Source organism: Manihot esculenta, chromosome 6, assembly GCF_001659605.2.
Source record: "Manihot esculenta cultivar AM560-2 chromosome 6, M.esculenta_v8, whole genome shotgun sequence".
In the NCBI taxonomy this organism is placed as follows: Eukaryota; Viridiplantae; Streptophyta; class Magnoliopsida; order Malpighiales; family Euphorbiaceae; genus Manihot; species Manihot esculenta.
The window spans coordinates 15,739,012-15,751,813 of record NC_035166.2 but is presented as its reverse complement, the minus strand read 5'-3'; the positions used below and the strand labels follow the sequence as shown (position 1 = coordinate 15,751,813).

The 12,802-nt window shown below is 34.7% G+C and overlaps 1 protein-coding gene across 3 annotated transcripts; it reads right to left on the bottom strand.

Annotated features, from left to right (window-relative positions):
* Positions 1-3,946: 3,946 nt before the first annotated feature.
* Positions 3,947-12,549, bottom strand: LOC110617425 (CBL-interacting serine/threonine-protein kinase 24). Of its 3 annotated transcripts, none has more exons than XM_021760181.2 (15): positions 12,390-12,549; positions 11,828-12,035; positions 11,474-11,536; positions 11,260-11,331; positions 10,968-11,075; positions 10,805-10,879; positions 10,644-10,697; positions 9,329-9,454; positions 8,585-8,674; positions 7,154-7,276; positions 6,803-6,922; positions 6,113-6,229; positions 5,032-5,088; positions 4,829-4,903; positions 3,947-4,289 (listed from the first exon to the last, which is right to left on the bottom strand). In XM_021760181.2, exons 2-15 carry the CDS (start codon positions 11,990-11,992, stop codon positions 4,191-4,193), a joined length of 1,344 nt encoding a protein of 447 aa, XP_021615873.1. In that variant the 5' UTR covers positions 11,993-12,035; positions 12,390-12,549; the 3' UTR covers positions 3,947-4,190. The 3 variants fall into 3 exon arrangements, with proteins under 3 accessions (XP_021615873.1, XP_021615872.1, XP_021615871.1); XM_021760180.2 differs by having other exon boundaries at positions 12,355-12,543; XM_021760179.2 differs by having other exon boundaries at positions 12,341-12,500.
* Between the last annotated feature and the right edge of the window lie 253 nt (positions 12,550-12,802).

Sequence of the window (12,802 nt, the reverse complement as noted above, 5' to 3'; positions counted from 1 at the left end):
TCATTATCTAAATCAATTTTGTGAAAAGAATTTTATGATTGACGATGGGAATTTATGCCCTCCAATTACTTTATTTAGAACCATAGAATATGTTGACATAATTGGCATCTATACTTCACTGAGATTCTGAATAATCATTTCAGTCTGATAAATTGGAGAGTGGTTTCCTGTTTCGATGCATAGGCTAACCTACAGAGGTCTAAGGCCTTGAAGATTCTAAAATAAGTCGCCCTTATGTCCGGCATTATGATAAAAACACCATTTAATAGATCCATCAACTATAAAAAATTTGATTTGATCTAGTTACAGCAATCACATCCACAAAGATCAAAAGATGTTATTTATGTACAGAAAGCGTGGGCCAATTTCACTTACCATGTGTTGTAAAAATATCCTGGATCATATAAATTTATAGTTCTTTTAGCCCCTCTTCCCAAATCTGGACTTTTTGTTGCAGCATTTATCAGCCAAGTATTGTCCATTGTTGCCTCCCCAAGATCAACCATAGCTTCAGCCTTCAGTTCTAACGAGAAGGCTCTTGCTCCTACAAAGTGAGTTCCTTGTCTTTATTTTCCAGATATCAAGAGTTTCTGCATAAGACAGTTAAGATAAGTTTATTAGTTGAAATAAGTTTACTTTTTAATTTGTTTTCTCTGCCAAACTGCTTTTTGTGTCTTCTGCAATGGAGACCATGCTGTAAAGATTATTGATTGCTGAACTGGTAAAAGCTTAAAGGTCTGGAGTGGTCTTTGGAGGATGTCCTGGATTAGTAACTAGTAAGTATTATTACCTGCACTTTTTCCTTGTGTTGTATTACATATCCCAGATTGAATATTTTTTTACCATGCCCCACTTTGGACTTTGGATCAGATGGTTGATGGCATGATGTTACAGTTGTTGGTATGATGTTCACTTTTTTTTTTTTCGGTTATTGTAATGTTGTTACACCAAGTTCACGTTTGATGAACTTTAATCAAGCATAAAGAAATGTAATAAAAGAAAATTCAAATTCTTAATCATTACTCTATTATATTTCCTTCCTATTTGTACTCTATAACGTTCCGTTACAATTTACCTAACATGCTCTTGGTATGTCATGTTGCCATTTGGAGACTTTTAGACAGCAGTGTTCTGTTGGCAATATACAACTACAGTCATTGTTTGTGATTTAAGATGGGTGAACTTTCATTTTCACAGTTGATGGTACCTTAAAAGTTTCTGCTTAGCTTGTATCATGCAATAATTTCATTTTTTGAGTCAAAGAAAAAAAAATTGTATATAAGATTTTGACTGCCAAAGCTTGTTTTTGCAAATTGTGGTATCTATTTTTAATACTTTTCTCCATTCATTTTGCATATGCTTGCACACTAAGGATAATGTATAGATAAAGCTTGATGGAAAATTAAACTATATGCTAGAAAAAGTGAAAATCAGGCATTTAATATGAAAATTTATTTTCTAAACAAACCATAAAAGAAAAATATGGAACAACAGTAAAAATTTTCTTAGAAAGTTCAGGAATTATAAAAGCCGTTAATGAAAATAAAATGAGAAACATAATGAAGAGTGTCTGAGCAGTGAGCATTGCGGAGCTGCTGGGCTGATTATTTAATCATTTTTCAATTCATAGATACTATTTTCTTGTTGTTTATTATTTCAGTATGAAGGTGCAGCAAGTGCAAGAGGCAAAGGACCAAGGTATATTGGATACTTTTACTCATAGTTATCCAGGTCCCTTTATCTCCATCCTTTTAAAGTCAAGTTATGCTTTAAGCTAAATATCCAGAAATTCCTATTAAAGATAGAAGCAATGGGGATGTTGTTGATTAATATCACTATTACAAAGTATGATACAGATAAATTATTTTTAGTAAAAATTAAAAGTTCAAAACAAGGGCTATTTGCATGAAAAATCCTAAACTTTTCGCTATTTTGTAATTTAATCCAAAACTTCAAAGTTGGTAAAATTGTTCAAAATTGTAAATTTTATTGCAATTATATCTCAGTTTAAAACTTGAATTAGAGAGAGTGTGTCTTGCTGACGTGGTAAGATGATGTGATTATATTATTATACTCATATGCTGCATAGATAAATGCTATTGATACAAAAAATTTAAAATTTTTAACTATTTTGCAATTGAATCCAAAATTTTAAAATTGATGTAATTCAACTCAAAATTTCTAAATTTAGTGAACTCAAGGCAGCTCTTGGACTTTTGTTTGGATGTAATTTAATATTGTATGGATGCCTGCCTGAGGAGATATCTGTTGGGTTACAAATTTATTATTAATGAAAATGAAAAAAAAATCTGAAAAAGACGAGTGAAACCGAGCACTGCAGTACAATAATTTGAAAAAGAAGCCAAGTCATAAGTTAAAAAATATATATTTTTAAAAAAATGTCATTACAGTTAATTTGATTGGTCTTCTATTTAAACATACGAAGCGAGTGACATGTACTTAATTTTTGAGATATTCACCTTCTCATTCATGATGAGAAGAGAAGAAGGTTATCTATCATTATGTTTGTACATTAGCTATATTATACCTATATGTGTCTTTCATATATGTATGTATATATATATATATATAAAGAAGTTACGCAGGGTGAAAAACCTGAACATATATTGACTGTTGCTTGAAAAGAGAATACAAGAAAAGGCAATTCTTCTTGGGAGCACTGTCTTACCAAAACACTCAAACTGAGATGCAGTATACTTATATGAACAAAACAGCACTGTGATCTATGTGACCATTAATGCAAGGAATATGGCAAAACATGTGCCTCTCTTAGCTTTCAACTGAATTCTACTTCAATAGAGAGCTCTTCCCAAATTTTCTTCAATTCCCTTTCAAATCCTTCACTCTACTCATTTGACAAGATCTATGGCTTCATTAACTTCCTACCCAAATGGGCTAGGATTAGGAATCAGTCACTGTGATAATGCTCATCTTTTCCCTCACATTCTTTCCTTCCATTTCAGGTTAAAAAAGAAAAGAAAATGAAGCACCCCCATTTGAGTTGAGTGAAAAAACTTACTTTTTCTTTTTTAACTGCGCTGCAGGTTCATTTTTGGCCGTAGGATCACCATTTTTCAGAGGAGATGAAGGTGTGAAGCAAAGGAAAATGGTGTTGGGTTCAAGACCTCCTTCCATGTGAAACTCTGACCTTGAAATGCATTGGTCAAACCAATCAATGACTTGGTTCTTTCGTATTTATTTCTCTCCCTCCCCCTCTTATGCTCACTCATAGATTGACAAAATACATCCCTTTCTACTAGGGTTCGATTTCCCTCTTCCTCCTCTCTACATATCTATTGACAAAAGACAAAAAATGTGCCTTCACAGGAGGATGTCGAATTGCGTTCTCTACTCGCCTTTGCACGACAATAATTTTGCAATGATGCGTGGGGTACAACGGGCAAGGCTCATTGTTGGGTAGTTTTGATTTTGGTAGATTGCACTATGGTTTTAGCGCTATCGTTAGTTGCGGTGATCATTTGCAAGGAATTGGAGCCGTTGGCCGTTGTTCATCCTGACAACTTTATTTTCAGACTATGGACGCCATCAATGTTTTGTCTCACAACAGCTTTATTTATTTACATATTATTTGTCGAGATGCACTGGAAACAGCTTTTGCTTAAGTACTGATGGATGACTCCCGTCTAGTCGACGTTCTTTCTCAGTTTTGGCCTCATTCTCAGGCTCTGTATTGCCACTAAATTTAAATGGGTGCGACGCTAGACCTTTAAAAATTCAAACAAGCTCATCTTTGAAAAAGAAAATAAAAAATATTTAGTTAATCCGAAAATTATTAATTTATCAGCAATGCTGATTCTACTCCAAATACTTTCTGGAATGGGTAATCACTAAAAATTTGTGAACAATAGCAGCTCCAATGAACCTAACTTTTTCTTCCCTTTTTTTGTTTTTTTGGCCAAAGATAGATAGCTCAAACTGTACGTATATTTGCTGAAGGGTAAAAGGTCTCCCCCAAAAGGAGGGGAAGGGGGCGCAGGCTTTGCAATTTAACAATATTATAATTTTTTTTTTTGCCAGAAAACAATATTATAATTTAACTCCTTGCAAGTATATCATATAATAATATACAAATGGCAAAGCATATGCAGGAGACTCAATTGTTCCCATCAATTCCCATTTGCCAAGGTTATGTCCAAGAAGAAATATCTTCACTCCTTATCTTCACATCCACAGAGTAGGCTGGCGCTCACACCATCCGTTGGTTTCCAGATGATGCTTTCCAGTTTAGCACAGAAGTTTTTGTAGAACTGCAATGAGAGCTCATAAGATGGAGGGTCACCAGTAATAACTATTATGTTGCATAATCAACCCAAGCAAAATGATTGAAAACAAGCCCCGGAAAATCAAACAACACTGATTACGTCTTATATCATATCAAAACACTGTGTGGATCTTCAAAATCAATAAAATTGATTAACTCCAACATGCACCCATGATTACAAACAGTAATTTGATGGGTGATGAAAGATATAAAGAATGTCATTAGTACCAATAAGGGTAGTGCATATTCTGAGAACTGGTGAATTTAATGGACAAAGAAAAGCCCAAAAAATAAATGTGTTCAGGCAGGGCATTAATTACAATCTTACAAGAATATTGGAATATATGGACATCAAATGGTCTAATGTCCATACAAATAAGAATTTTGGTATCAGTTCAACGCTTTTTTCCATGGCTAGATGGCTGCTTGCATCTAAATCATATGTATATAGTGGTACATCAATGAACTATCACTATGTAACATCAGTTGAAGATGACTGAACAAAAATCATGAGTGTAATATTACCTTGTGATATTCAAGAGTATCTCCAGAAGCCTTTCGGACATCTACCATGAAAAGCGACGGTGCAACTTCAAAAACCTACTCAAAAAAGTTGACCAATTTAGAAATTGTTCACTCTGAAACCGGTGGCACCTTGGCTCTTTTGAATTATTGAATTACAGCTCAGAGAGAGAGAGAGAGAGAGGAACAATCAAATCAAAAATTACCTCAAGGACAACTGCAAATTGACCAGCCTTATTTGCAGAGATTCCTTCTAGTCTTGTCTGTGAGAGTAATCATATACCATAATCAATAGATGCTGAGGAAATAACATGCAACCTAATACTAAAAGACAAGTTCAAAACCAAATCCAGCAAAATGAATTTCAATAGAAGAGAAGAGAAGACACTAAGACAAACCCCACGCACATAGAACAGACCGACAAAATTCATTCATATCCAGAAAACCTCCCAATCTAACCGCCAAAGTTATCTAGCAAAGAATCAAAAAGATAAATTTAATCTCTAACGTGCCCCTTAATTAATACAAAAGCCACTGGGCTTCAAGTTGAATTTAAGTGCAAGCCCATCGCACACGGTGAAATATTTATAAGAAAGTATCGATGATTAAAAAAATTATTTTCTTCATCATATTCAATGATGGCTATCTTTATTATTTCTATCAATTGAGGAATTCATTAGTTGTATGTACTATAGCCACCTTTAGATTCCATGCTACGTTTGCCTTGTGCACAGTGACTGGCCCTTAGTTGAATAGATATCACAAGATCCTAGTTTTCTCTCTTTTTTTTTTAAATGAAATAAATATGGTAGTTGGAATATTGTGCTTGCTGGATTCCAGATAATGTAGAATTCATTGCTGATTTAATTTTACCAAATCTAATTTTCTCATGGTCAGGCAAATTTGGCTGTTCAATGATCCAACTAGTGTCCACATAGCCTTAGAAACGAATTTGAGATTAAAATTAATGGTAGATAACTACAGTTAGAAGAAAAGAAATAACTGATAAAATTAGAAGAATTCACCATAATAGAAAAATAATACAACCAAAGTTTTAGATTTTTTGGCAGTTAGCTTTTGAAAGAATAGGGGGCACATGTTTATTTATTACTAGTTCCAAATGTTAATCAATCAGAGAGGGACCAATTATTTAATGTGATGGGGGCATGGGACCTTCTTAATGGAATAAATTCAGTTAAAAGAAAGGTCACAACAGGTAAATTGCATCCTACACCTAAAACATAACTTCAGCCATTAAATGAGATCTAGGCATTTATCAATTCATACCTTGTAATTACGTGTATGAACCTTAAGACTCATTGATTCTGCAACAGCTTCAATTGTTGAAATTATAACTTTCGCTGGTTTGCGGGATACAAAACGAGTTTGCCGCTTAACATAATCCTGCCAATGTAAAAGAAAATTTCAATAAGCCAACATGCCCAGAGGTACTTTTTATAAGCAGAAAAGCTTTAGAGAAGCCAATAAAGGAAACACCAATGACAAGCTAACAGATGGAAAGTTCAGGCCCAAAGGAGTTGACTACATCAATCCTGATCATGCAACATTTTTTTTGGTTAAAGTTGCATACTCCGCATGATTTACAACTTCAGAACCATCCACCAGATCTTTAATTTTCATTAAACAGCACAAAGAACACAGTTTTCTAAATCTACAATTTGTGCTTGTAACAAATAGATAATGCATAACCCATCATTCCATCCACCGTTTTACACCTCTACCTGTGCCAAAAATAGTGTAGTAAGCTATGATTTTGACACAGATTTAGCAAGCAAGGTCAAGTGTACTAGCAAAAGAAGTTCAAACGCTATCATATAAAACAGAAAGAATATAGCATTTGCAGGCACAATGGCATATCAGATATATTTCAATCATGTAATAGTAGATGAATAAAATGGCTAGGACTCTAACTTAAGTCATATCCAGAGGCTATAATACAGAACTATATTATCGTACCTGTCGCCTGTCAAATAATGCTGATAGATTCAAACCTTGGGACAGGGTAATCATCTCAAAGGCATTCATTATTAGAGGACCACCCTCACTATTTTCTGACTGCTCTGCTACATACTGGTCCTATAAAAAGCCAACACTTCCAATCAGAATAAGAAATGCACAGAGAATCCAGGGACACAATAAACCTCTAAATTTATCAGCCCATAACCCTACATTTAATGTAACCAGAAAAGAACTAATGAGGAGACAAAAACTTCACCAGCAGTTTAATGCACTAACTTCAAGAAACTGCCAATGGTGATGTACACCCAATTATGCAATTTTTTAATATTGATAAGGAATGATACCAACCTCAATGTCATCAAAAACTGCACGAACATCATCCAAATTCACTTCCCCTTCTTCACTATGCTTGACAGGCACATATTGTTTTGCAAACCATGGATTCTTTCTAATTCCTTCAATCCGTATACGCTGCATTAAGCAAAACCAATTATGTTAAAGAGAAACAAAATAACTAACATATTCAAATTTGCACTGCAGATATATGTCACCTTTCCTTGGGAGGGTGATGTTACAACATGCATTCCCAACACCAAACCCCCGCCCCACCCTCATTCCCAAATTGATAGCTTTTAACATTTAAATTAAGCATGAAAACAATGAAATGCAATATAAATAAAAATGAACCCATTTATGCTCATACCTAGGCTGTTCGTAATGTGTTCACTTGCAAAAGTAAAAGCAAATCTTTATACTAGATCACTGCACAGGTAAATCATTGCTTTGCTGGTTTCAGTGCTACAAGGTCTCACAATATCTTTTAAAGTATGCAACAAAGTTCTTCAATATACTCCACAACAAAACCACAACATAGAAAATGATGAACAAGTGAGATCCTAAATTTAATATGTAAAAGCCCCAGCAATTCTGAGCATGGTGTAAAACCAAGGTGGCAATTTGGAGTGACAGTTGTATCATGTCATCATGGAAATCATAAAAACAACTCGCAATGCAAAAAGTAATTGGAAACTAGTGTCAAGTTGAGTTGTTATTGCTTAGTTTTCAAAACTTAGGTCATGGATTCAAGCAATGGAAACGACCTCTAAATATGGGATTGCTTGTGCACTAGGTCATCCATTTTACATTAGTTTCATGGACACTAGACAAAACAATATATTCAAAAATTGTAACATCGATCCAAAACAGCCATAAGCTGTTTTTCAAAACCAGCTTCTGATAACTATTTCAACCTCAATATTTACATGTTCTATCTATGGAACCATTTTCCACTAGTGCCCGCATATTCTGCTCTAAAAACCTCTCAAATAAATAAATATAAATACAAGACTATCCTAGTACTTGGGAAATAATTGTAAGAGGAATTGGTTCTCCAATTCATTTCTTTATCTCTGTCCAATGCACTGAAATTGCCATCCAATGCACTGGAATCGGTTCTTCAATTGATTTTCTTTATCATTGTCCTCCAACGCACTAAAATCTTCAATGAAATTGTCCTCCACAGACTGGATTTGGTTCTTCAATTGATCTTTTTAGCACAAAATCGTCAATTATTATTGTAGCCATCAAACATATAATAGATAAAAATGTACCATGGAGGCAAGGGTTAATGCATATTAATTCTAGTCTTCTAATCTAATAAAACTCAGAACCTAATCTAAGTTATAGTCACTCCAATTCAGGCTACTGAAAAGTACTGCATGTGAAAAACTTTCCAGTTCTTATTCAAAGCCAAGAGGATAGTGCATAAATAGTACTTACAGTTTTAGGATTGGGATCAAGTATCTTGTCTATCAATGCCTTTGCCCCAGGAGAAAACCAAAATGGACAAGTATATTCTGCAGCATTTATCTGCATATCAACAAGAAAATAGTCACAAATATATCCTAGATATATTCATCAAATTCCAATTACTTACAGAACTAATGTTTATCTCAACAAGAAACAAAATTTCATACAAATATGCATGCATATGTGTATCCCTAAAAGAATAAAACAAAAAAAATAATATGTGAATTTATAGATTATATATACTACCACTAATAATAATATAGAATCATCTATGTAATAAATAATAATATTCTATATAATAATATAGTATTATTTAATATAGAATATTTTTGCAGCTTGCAGCTCTATGCATGCATATATAATAACAACAAAAACAGGGAAATGCATATTCGAATTGAATGCTCCAAATATGATGCCATCAGTACCTCAGAATTCAGAACAGCCAATAAAGAAAAGGGGGAAAATAAATGTTTAAGTGCAGAAATGATTGTGAAGCAAATGGATGAGCATGTGCATGTAGAAATTTGAAATTTTTTTCCTTGAGATAAACGGTGCACCTTCTAATGAGAATAGGTGCGTTGCTGAACTTGATAGCAAGGGAATAAATGTATGCACAAGTGCAGATATTTGGGGGAATTTGTCAATTTACAACAATACAGAACTTCACAAATCCATAACCTATTCATTTTATCCCAGCCAATTGAATTAGCTTACCTTTCTGTACAAGGTTGGAAGGTCTGCCTCATCAAATGGAAGATATCCAGCCATCAAAACATAGAGAATGACTCCACATGACCACACATCAGCAGCAGCCCCATCATAACCCTGGTGGCTAAGCACCTGACAGGCAGTCCTTGCACTGGTTATTAGACTAGTAAAGAAGTCAGAGAAACAGATCTGTCTTGCCACAAACATTATTCAGGCTACACCACAGAAATTTGTAAATTATCACAATCATACAGAAACTTATTACCAGTGAAATTATTAAAAAAATCATAGCTAATGAGCTGAAAAGCATAGCCATAGAGAAAAGTTGACGTAAAACATACAAGAGATAAATTTCTAAAAGTTAAATAAATTAGGTCACATACAGTTAACACACTGTGATTTTCTCCACCCTTCACTACCATCCCTCAACCAATTCAGCAAGATATCCTGATGTGTCATCTGTCTGCACCCTACCCGCAACAAAGGCATAAAAGAGTAGGTTGGGATTCTTAAACCTTAACAGCTTCTGATGTTAGTGATGTTATCAAGAATGTCCAACATGGCAAGTAAAACTGATCTTACAGAAGCAATTTTCCAGTCATTAAGAAGTTGCCTCACAAACAATTTCAAGAATGAGCACATGGAATAACTAACCAAAACCTGGTAACTGCATAAATAATAGCCACACAAGATACCCAGGATTATGTAAGAAAGACATCATAATGGGTGAGTTATTGACCCTGCACTCATGAAAGAATTCCAGGACAAAATCAAAGGGCACAGTAACCCATTTTTGGCATTCACTTTTCTAATGCATAGATGAAACCCAAAGCTTTGGGCAAAATTGAACAAGTCAGAGCATGTGCATTGGATTCTCAGATTAAATCATAATATAATTCTGGGATAAAATGACGATACAAGTTTAGCATCAAATCCTAGCATGTAAAAGTCCAAGCTGAGTGGCATTGCTCTCCTGTGAGAAGTCTGAGATTGTATCATGGAACACACAAGTTGGCTAAATATTTGGCTGCAGTTGCTTAATGAATACGGTATAGCAGAAAAAGCATCCAAAGGAATTTGATAATTAACTTGTAGAAGTCCACACAAGTTTTAGCTCATGAAAGAGGAAAACAAATTTCATAAACAGGATGCATCTCAGTACTCAGTAGTCGAAATGATAGCATTCCAGGATGTGAAATGCTAGCAAGGATGGCAAATTTAATGGCCAACACCAAAATTCTGTACCTATACGTAAAAGCTGAAGACAATAACAATGCTTGAGAGAACTTATCATTCACTTGATTGCGATTCGAGTGTATACCTCAGGGGCAACATAATTTGGGGTTCCACATGTTGTATGAAGAAGTCCAACACCCTGAACACACATAAAAGAACGAGTGTGCACATTAATATGCGCAGGAATTGAAACCAATAAAACTTTTCAGTGTCACTTGGGACAGAGAGTAAGAACTTCATGCTTACTTCCTGGGGCAGTGCGCTCAGTCCAAAGTCAGAAACCTTCAAATTTCCAACGGAATCAAGAAGTAGATTTTCAGGCTGCACAAGCAAATAATTTATTCAGATCAAAGCATGACATCATGAAACGTCTTATGAAACAAGCGACTTGCTTAGTATGGTTATTCACCTTCAGGTCTCTGTGGTAAACACCCTTACTATGACAATGAGCAACTGCATCTATAAGCTGTTGAAAATATCGCCTTGCTTCATTTTCAGAAAGCCTTCCTTGGTGAACCTGTGTAGTGCAAAACCAGATGAAAGTGAAAATAAAAACTTTTCCCATTTGTCAATGAAGAATTAGCATATTGGAGACCACAGTTTTCCATATGGGGAGAATAGTTCAATTCAAAATTCTTGATTATGCTAGCAATGAAGGGTTTCATTATTTCCCAAGGAAATCAGGATTAGATGAGCCTTACAATTTTATCAAATAGTTCTCCTCCAGTAACAAACTCAAGAATAATATATATCTTTGTCCGGCTTGCCAAGACCTATAATTTGAAAATGAATAAGACAAATATAAAAATCAATCTGTATCAATAATTTATCAGAGAAAATAGTGATAATACTGAAATACTACTAGATGGAGGTCATTAATCTCACGAGAAGCAATTGAAAAATAAAAGAATCTACCTCATGCAGCATAACTATGTTAGGATGTCTCACAATCTTCATGATAGATATTTCCCTTTTAATCTGAAGCACAAATAAGGGGCATTATTTATTAAGAGAAGAAAACAAGTATAAACTCATCATCCTCAATGTAAGTTCATACTTATTCATTAACAATAAGATGAAAAAAAAAAATCCATTTCTCATGGCACAGCTACAACTTTTTACATGATTATGCAGAACGGCAGTTATTATCTCCATTCACATGCAAAGAAAAAACTCCAAGTATTCCGAGAAAAAAACTTCACATATATGGTACATAAAATTATGTTGATTTTGCATCCAATTTTTACAAAAAGCAAAGGACGCAGATACCTGATCAACCATTCTGTGCTTGAGAATGGTGCTTTTGGCCATAACTTTCATGGCTACGCTCCCTCCTGTCTCCATGTTCTGTGCAAACTTAACCTTGGCGAAAGTCCCTTCGCCAATGGTCCGGCCGACTTCATACTTACCCACCTTCCTCGTCACCTTTTTCATGATTCCTTTAATTGCATCTCACGCACCAAAATCCACTCAAAGTCTGCGACACATTTAAAAAAATTAAAAAAAGAAAAGAAATCCACAACCCAAATTTTAGGGACAAAAAGATAAATGGAACCGAAGTTGTTACGAGTTGCTAATCTATTGTCAAAATCGAATTAACACCAAAAAAAAAGGAAGGAAAAATGGTGGCACAGCAGAGATATCAAGGCTCTGTGCACAGAGTTCCCTCCCTCCGGGAAGAAAATAAGCTTTTAATTGAGAACAAAATTGGAATTCAAGCGAAAGAGAAAGAAAAAAAACCACCACCACGAAAACGAATAAGAACAGTTTGTAGAATATTACAGTGGAATTCTAACCGGAGAAATAGACAGGAGGAGAGTGAGAATTTCACCGGGAAGGCAGGGAAATCAGATTTCCCAAGCTCCGGCGGGAGAATTTGGTGGTGTTGTGATCAGCTCCGGCGTGCTGTTCTGAGGCAAAGTTTGGCAAATGTGGTGAAAGATGAATCGTCTAATTTTAGCCTGGTGGTTCTGTTACCGTCGGACCCACCAAAAAGGGTGACTCATCAAATGTTTCATTAATGGCTCGCTGCTGCAAGCACGAGCCCTGGCGTAGCAGCCATACATTAATTATTTCGTAAAATCAGGGATTAAATTAATATAATGGTACTTTACAATTTATTTCTTGATTATGATTAAAATTACAACTTAGTTCACTTATTTTTAAGGAGAAGCAAATTAATCCCTAGGTAAACTTTTATTATGATGATAAACCGTTCACTAAAACTTCACCTTTAATAGATTA

What these genes read in the sequence shown, in the direction of transcription:
- LOC110617425 (XM_021760181.2), bottom strand. Translation starts at nt 11,992, where the DNA reads ATGAAAAAGGTGACGAGGAAGGTGGGTAAGTATGAAGTCGGCCGGACC. An exon ending in AGCACAGAATGGTTGATCAG is followed by an intron (nt 11,537 to 11,827) that starts GTATCTGCGTCC and finishes TTTGTGCTTCAG; the next exon opens with ATTAAAAGGGAAATATCTAT. An exon ending in TTCATACACGTAATTACAAG is followed by an intron (nt 5,089 to 6,112) that starts GTATGAATTGAT and finishes TTACTCTCACAG; the next exon opens with ACAAGACTAGAAGGAATCTC.